This window comes from Echinops telfairi, unplaced genomic scaffold, assembly GCF_000313985.2.
Source record: "Echinops telfairi isolate 266 unplaced genomic scaffold, ASM31398v2 ScPeMD7_7410;HRSCAF=8448, whole genome shotgun sequence".
Lineage (NCBI taxonomy): Eukaryota > Metazoa > Chordata > Mammalia > Afrosoricida > Tenrecidae > Echinops > Echinops telfairi.
Genome location: NW_022111310.1, coordinates 26,020,333 through 26,027,801, shown reverse-complemented (window position 1 = coordinate 26,027,801; position 7,469 = coordinate 26,020,333). Strand labels below are relative to the sequence as shown.

Below are 7,469 nucleotides of genomic sequence, written 5' to 3'. Positions count from 1 at the left end.
AGCTAGGGGCGTACACGTAATAGGAAGGGGAGGCCCTAGGGGCATACATGTGATAAGATGGGCAGATCCTAGAGTCAAGAGGGCAGCCAAACCTTGGTTCTCCCTGAGTTAGCCTGACCTTAGTCTTTGGGCTCTCCTTCAGGGGCACAATCCATTTTCCCTATCAGAAGGGAGTGGGCCCTACTTAGGGTGGGACAGACTATAGGGTCTGATTGCTCTAGATGGCTAATAATCCTCAGGAAGATAACCTTTAAGCAGTTGACCCCCAAGTGTATGGCCACTGACCATGTGTTAGCAAGCAGCACCTTAGGTTTGGCATATAATATGGGGGGACAACCTGGGGAATAACCTTTCTGTTTCCCACATTTTCGTTTCTTCAAATTACTTGCTATTTTATGTAACAGATGATCATTTTTAAAGCATAAAGTTCCCCCAAAGCATTCTAACTTCTAATCATGACTGTAAGAAAAAATACGTCTAGTACCCTTCCAAAAGGAGAGAGTGATCTTCATTTTTAAAGTACATTTCATCAACACATTTATACACAGCACACTTAAGAATGCTGGCGTATACCAGCTTCACTGGCAAGTGAAAGCCAGCCTCTTAAAACCAACATCTGGAGACTCTCATTCATTCTGAAGGTAACTTAAGTTTCAAGTCAAAGCTTGTTCTCAGTTCGGGGCCTGGGATTAGCTCCCAGACTGATGCAATCTGAAATCAGAGCCAACAAGTGTTTACCAAAGTCTCTGTCCCAAAGGGAGAGGCCTCTGGTCTAATTCTCCAGAAGTGATGCTGTTTGCATTGCCTGGAGACTAGAGGGAAGGTGGTGGGAAGAGGGAGAGACATTTGAATTCATTTGGAAACATGCTTTCTCTTTCTAGCAAAATTGAGCCCTAAAACCCCTTTCCAGAATATATAATGTGTAATCAAGCCCTCATCCACAGAAGGGTTTAATTAGCCTTTTCTGTATTTGCTCTTTCTGAAAGCCACAGCATAAACAGGAAGCTCAAGCCTCTGGGACTTATTCATTTTGGAATGGAAAAAATGAAGTATTGGACTTTGTCAAGGATGATTTGAAGAGGAAATATCATTAAATTACTTCACTTCCCCCTTATCTTCTCCAGAAGCCTAATAAACAAAGTCACTGCACAAGTTGTGCTTCACCTCTCAGGGAAAAACGCAGTTCTTGGTGCCATATTCAAGTGGAAGTCAGCTTGGGAGTTGGTGTCCCTGCAGCAAAGGCGAGGAGCTGCCCCCGGAACACCTGCCATGACTGTGTGCGCCAGTCTCCTTTCCTGACATAGCCAGAGAGCTCCCGAGCAGATTACCTGAGCACTACACAGTGTTGGGTGCGGCACAGCCAAATATTGAGTATATAAAAAAAGGGGGGGGTGTGTTTGCTTCTAAGCAGGGATGATAAACTTATTCAATATCTTGAGTGTGTGAATCTCCCTGAGATAAAAGAATATAGAACTATACACATATACCGCACCATTGTCAATTTTCTGAGTTTTGGTTTTGCATTATAGTTGAACCGTCTGGGAGCCAAAACCTGTTCAGCATCACAGCTATGTGTAAACCACAACTGACAGACAGGTGATGAACCAAACTGGGGGTCTCCCAAATAAGGTGAGAAGTCTACCACTGAGCCATCTTGGACTATGATGGATTAGGAAGAAAAGCCTGGTGATTTACTTCCATCCTTCAGTCAGTGAAAGCCTGTGGATCACCATGGTCCAATCTCTGACTGCAGGGCAAACAGCACTCAGGGCAGCTTCTAGGCAGAGTTGCCAGGAGTTGGGGCTAACAATAGTTAGGTGAGATGCATAATATGTAACGTGGAAGAAGCTGTGAGGACACGTGACTTCTCCAAAGAGTCACAAAGAGTCACGTGGCTCTTCTCGGTTCAGTAATGGCTGACGTAGTGACACCCCGAGGGACCAAAATGTGGGTTCCTGGAACAGTGGAAAGAACGGATGGGTGCCCTGCTAGAACTTATTCTTCTCTCTTAGAAAACAAGGGCCGTGTGCACACTGCGTAGCAACCAACTCTCTAGAGTGGAAGGGGGATTTCAAACGGGGCGCCCAGCTCAAAGATGGAGGCCCTCCGTGCATACACGCCCAATCCAAAGAAGGTCCAATCCCCTGTGTCAGGCTCCTGAAAGGTCTGCCTATGCGACCTCAGTCTCCCGTCTACCTATCATTTCCCCTTTCCAACGATCGTTCCAGGCGCTCGCTCGCCTTTTGCAAATCCGGATCTTTCCAGCTTGAAGTCCTGCTGAAGATTTCCTGCGAATCTGTTCTTACTTCAGATTTTTAAACGTTCTAAAAAGTTCCTGCTTGTGCACGTGGACATATTCTGGACGCTCTGCATTAGGACCAGGCCTGTCGAGTGACTCGTCCTGGCTTGCAAACGGGAAGTTGTCAGCCACAACCTGACTGAATACTTTGAGGGTGGGAATGCCCTTGCACCTGCCCATTCCTGGAGCACCCGCCCATCTCCGTCACAGTCCCGGAAACTACAGGGCAATGCCACCCTGCCCTGGAGGGTCGATGTGGTGATGGCAGTGAGTTTGGGGCTGGCTCCTTGAGGTCACACCTCAAAGCCCATCTCCCTCCCTGCCTCCCTCCCTCGGTTCCCTTCAAGTCCCTCTTCACCACGTGTATTTTGTTAACCTGGTTTTTGCCTGCATTCCCACTGGCGTGTAAACTGCAGACGCTTACCCAGCCATCTAGCCCTTTCCCACAGTCTTCCCGACAGACAGCACCGCATTTGAACAACTAGACGAGCCCCGCTCGGATCCCAGCTCCTGCTCTGGCCTCAGGTTGTTACCTTGTCTCATGGCTGTCCCCCCAACTCTTTCTTCTCCACTCTGACCCCACCCAGAGGGGCTGGTGCCCTTTGCAACTTGGTCCGTAAATGAGTGAGCCGATGGCTCAGTCCATGGCAAAGCCGAATGGCTCTGGCTGCCCACATGGGGCACTGTTTGTTCTCTGGGGGTCCCAACAAACAGCACTGTGGACCGAGGGGCCTCTTACTGTTGGTCTGAGACCCTAAGAGTCCCATATATACATATAGGTGCCATCTATATGGATAGGTGCACAGGTGCCATCTCTAAAGTTAACTCCTCTTGGCACAGAGCGCCCTTTCCTCAGGCCTCTGCCCACGCAACTTCAGCTCTCGACGGCGCCCCCTCAAGCTCTTCTTCCGGTGGGTGCCGCCCTTTGGTCGCTGTCTCCCCGCAGACTACGCCCCTGGGGGGAGGCACTTTCCCCCCCACTGTTAGGGGCTGAGCGGGAAGCCACCCTACGGTGGGGGCGTGGCTTTCGGGTTCCTCAGCGTGGATTGGTCTACTTGTGGAGGGGCGTGGTTACAGGAGGGGCGGGGCCGCAGGCAGCCTGGGGCCGCTGCCCGCAACGGTTCAGTCCACCCCCGGCGGCTCAGGCTCTGGCTTCAGCGGTCTCCGTAGGTGAACGTTGTCTCGGTCCCGAGCAGCATGTCTGACAAGCGGCACGGAGAGGATGACCAAGCCCGGCGGCTCCCCGATTCCTTCAAAGGTGAGCCCCCCGCCCCGGGGAAGGCCCGGGGTGCGCGCAATCTGCTCACCCTCCCCCCGGGACCGAACCCCGGCCTGGGGCGTGAGTGGCGGGATCCAAGATGGGACTAATCGAACCCATTTCGAGAGTTGGGTGTCAGGACTCACTGATGCGGGGGTGCCAGTGCACTGCCCGGGGCCGCGGCACGGGGCGGACGGCCGACGACTGGCAACGCGCTTTGCCAGTACTCACAACCCTGGCAGAGGCTCGCCTTATCCAGTGGTTGCCGTCTGCCAGGCGCTGTGCCAGCGCTTCGCGCTCATTATCTCGTGTCGTCCACACAGCGAGGACGGTCATGGGTGGGTCGCAGCCGGAGGCAGAGCTGGGACTCAAGCCTGCACCCCATCGCCAGCTTCTCTGCTCCTGCTCCCCTGGCTGGACTCCCCTTACTTCCCCATCCCGCCCCGTCACTCAGTCTGCACCACTTCCCCTTGGAGGACCCTGCGCCCTCGGAGCTTGCACAAGCCACCCCCACCCTGCTTTGGTGCTGAAAAATTTCGTGTGACCGAGCAAGGACCGACCTTTGAGTTTCATCGCCGGGTTCCCAGACGTTGTGCGAACTCGTGATTCTGACTCACTGCGACCCTAGGGGAGAGTGGGCCAGGTTTTCGGAAGGAAAGGGGGAGGAAGTCTCCCTTGGCATTCCTCCCACCTCTCTCTACAGCTCCACTCTCTATCCCTGCGGGTCCCCTCCACCTCATCCTTTCAACCAAGGACCTCCTTCCGTCCGGCTTTTGTCCCTTTCCAGGGACTGCTAATTCCCCTTCTCTGCCAGGGCTTCCCCCATCTTGAAGGCAGGAACCTTAAGTGGCTCTATCTCCTTCCCCTGTGAAGGAATCGGTACCCCTGAGGGCTTGTACACCTTGAGTCTCTATTGGCTAACTCATTAGGGAAGTGAGGTTCCAGTGAAGAGCAGATACACCTTTGGGAAGTACTGCTCCCCGCCTCCCCCCGCCCCCAGGCACTTAGTGATCCAAAAGCCTCTGTCTGCCCCCAAAAGAATTATTTCTAAGGATTGCATAGTGAAAGAGATTCAGAGGACTAGGGGCTTTTCCAGCAAACGGTCCCCCGCCCCCTAAGCATAGTAGGCCTCCATGGTGGTGACTTGTCCATCCTCATTTCCTGTGCCCAGGCATCCTTGCATTACTTCCTTCCCAGCAGCTGTAAAAGATTTATAGAAATCTTTTTTTTTTTTTTGATTTATAGAAATCTTAATTGGCCAATTTCCCCACTAGTCATCTTAGAGGAGCCCAGGTGGTGTAATGGGGTGAAAGTTGGGCTGCTAACTGCAGGGTCAGGTGTTTGAAACGAGCCTCAGCTATGCTTTGTGGGAGAAAGATGAGGCTTTCCACTCCCGTAAGAGTTACAGTCTCAGAAACCCATGGGGCAGTTTTACTCTGCCCCGTAGTGTCGCTCTGTCGGAATTGACTCGACGGCAGTGAGGTTAAGGTATCTTAAGCCAAGACAAAGCCAAACTCAATGCTATCTGGTCAATTCCAATTCATGGAGACGGTATAGGACAGGTTGGAACTGCCCCTGTACCCACTCTTTAGAGGAGTAGAAAGCCCCATGTTTCTTCTGAAGAGAGGCTGGTGGTTTCGAACTGTTGACCTTGTGGCTCACAGCCCAAAGCCTAACCACTATGCCACCAGGCCTCCTGAGGTATCTTCGAAACTCACTGCCATTTAGTTGACGCCAACTCAGTGGCTCTATAGGGCAGGGTAGAACTGCCCCTGTGAGTTTCTGAGACTGTTTACGGGAGTAGAAAGCCTCTTTCTCCTGTAGAGCTGCTGGTGTTCAACCACTATGCCACCACGGCTCCTCTGAGGTATCTTAGAAAGTTATTTTTCCAAATTAGGAATGTAGCAATGAGGAGGAGTTGATGAGAATGATGGTACCCCCCCCCCAAAAAAAAAAGAGTGCTAAATTAAGCCAGGGTCTGTGCTAAACATTGGATATACACTTTTTTATTGAGTCCCCACAACCAAAGATTAATGGTATTGTTCTTACCTTCTTTGTAACTGAAGAAACTGGCACTCAAAGAGGTTTAGTTACTTCAACCTCTTATAATGACGCCACTCAGCTTCTAAAGAGTAGGGCTATGTTTTAAACCTGGGTTTGACTGACTCCAAAACTTTAATGCGTAAACATTGTGCAGTGTTGCCTCCTTGATAGTTGTCTTTTCCTAAATGGAAAGGTGATTGAGATTCCTTTCCTGCACTCTGAGCCTCCCCCCCCCGTGGAAGCTAACGGACCACGAGGAGAATATGAGACGTTTGATAAAATTGCACTGGGCAACTTGGAGATCTTTGAGAGTAAACATGATCTTTGTACGTCATGTTCATTTAGTTATTTTTCAGGTTCACTGACCAGTTTTCATGTCTAGGTTCATTTTCTGGGTTCTATATTTAACTTTTTTTCCCCACCAAGATTGGAATTTCTTAAGAATCTAACAAAAACTATGTACTGTCTCCCCAGAAAAATACTCATCCAGGCAAAATGTTGGTTGGTCTGTGTTGCATTTGTTCCACGTTTCCCAATGCAAACAGTAGAGATCTGACGCTCACTGGCAGCTATCACGGCAGGTACTGTGAGAAGTTACTGAGCACTTGCCATGTCCCCCAAATAGCTTAAGTGTGTGACAAACATTAGTGGTGATCCTTCAGCAGCTCCAGTAGAAAAAAGACAGTGGCCATCAATTTATAGTCAGAATGGTAAAATCACATTTTGCTCAAATTGAAGTGTTGGATTTCTGACTTGCACTGTCTGCTTTTCCAAACTATTTCCCCAACTCTAGAGCTTCCTCTAAGATACATGCCAAGCGTAAGGGCTTTCTAACATCTTTTCTTCACTGAAGATAAGAGACAGCATGCAAAGAAAGTTTTGTCATGAAATCATGCAGGTGGATTGCAAAGAAATGTATCATAATAATTAAGAGTCATGTCAACAGAATAAATCCCTCTGGGAGAAGTTCTGAAAATAAGCAGAATCTTGGGACTGATTTGTTTATTTCAGTTGTTATAGCTGATCAGATTGGGGAGAATTTTGTAACTCTTTCAATAATTAATCCGAGTTAAACCACGAATAAATAATGAGTAAATTAACACAAACCAGAAGACTAAGTCTATAAAAGCTGGTACTTATTTTTGATGAAATGAATGCGTGATTCCATCTGATATTGTGAATTTTGCACTGTAAACAGGAGTTGCAAGTCACTGATCAACTAAGTCCATTTTGAAGGAAAAGAAAATATGTTGGCAAAGTAATAAAGATGGGATTCAAAATAAATTATTGAAGAATAGATGGAAAAGCATTTTCCTGAAAATTATTGCGATGACAAAGAAATGAAAGGCCTCCCCTCTGTCTGTCTCCACGTAGCTCTGCGGTCACGTTCACTAGTACATAGTATTACAACTACCAGTGGACTCATCTGTTATCCCCTGAAAGCAGATATTTGCTCCTTCAGAACGCCAAATAGGACTGGATGCCTTTGAATTCTATTGTGTCCAAGAATCGTGACTCTGCCATAGACCGCCGGAAGAATGGACGAATCTGTCTTGGAAGAAGTCCAGCCAAAGTGGTCCTTAGAAGTGAGGGTGGCAAGACTTCGTCTCACATACTTAGGTCATATTATCAGGAGGGGCTAGTCCTTGGAGAGAAGGCATCATGCTGGTAAAGTAGCGGTTTAACGGAAAAGAGGCAGACTCAGGAGATGGATTGACATAGCGGTGACAACAATGGATTCAAACATAGGAATGATCGTGTGGGTGGTAGAGTCTGGGCAGTGTCTCATTCTCTTGTACATAAGGGTTGCTATGAATCAAAACCAACTTGATGGCACCCAACAACAACAACAATTGCTCACAATAATTG

At 48.8% G+C, this 7,469-nt stretch overlaps 1 protein-coding gene across 1 annotated transcript in view; it reads left to right on the top strand.

Moving 5' to 3' along the window:
• The first annotated feature begins 3,439 nt into the window (after window positions 1-3,439).
• Window positions 3,440-7,469, top strand: part of STOM (stomatin) — a 37,066-nt gene continuing 33,036 nt past the window's right edge. Inside the window, exon 1 of the mRNA XM_004718073.3 lies at window positions 3,440-3,557. Coding sequence (XP_004718130.3) covers window positions 3,497-3,557 — 61 coding nt within the window. The 5' untranslated portion in view covers window positions 3,440-3,496. The remainder of the gene's footprint in view (window positions 3,558-7,469) is intronic.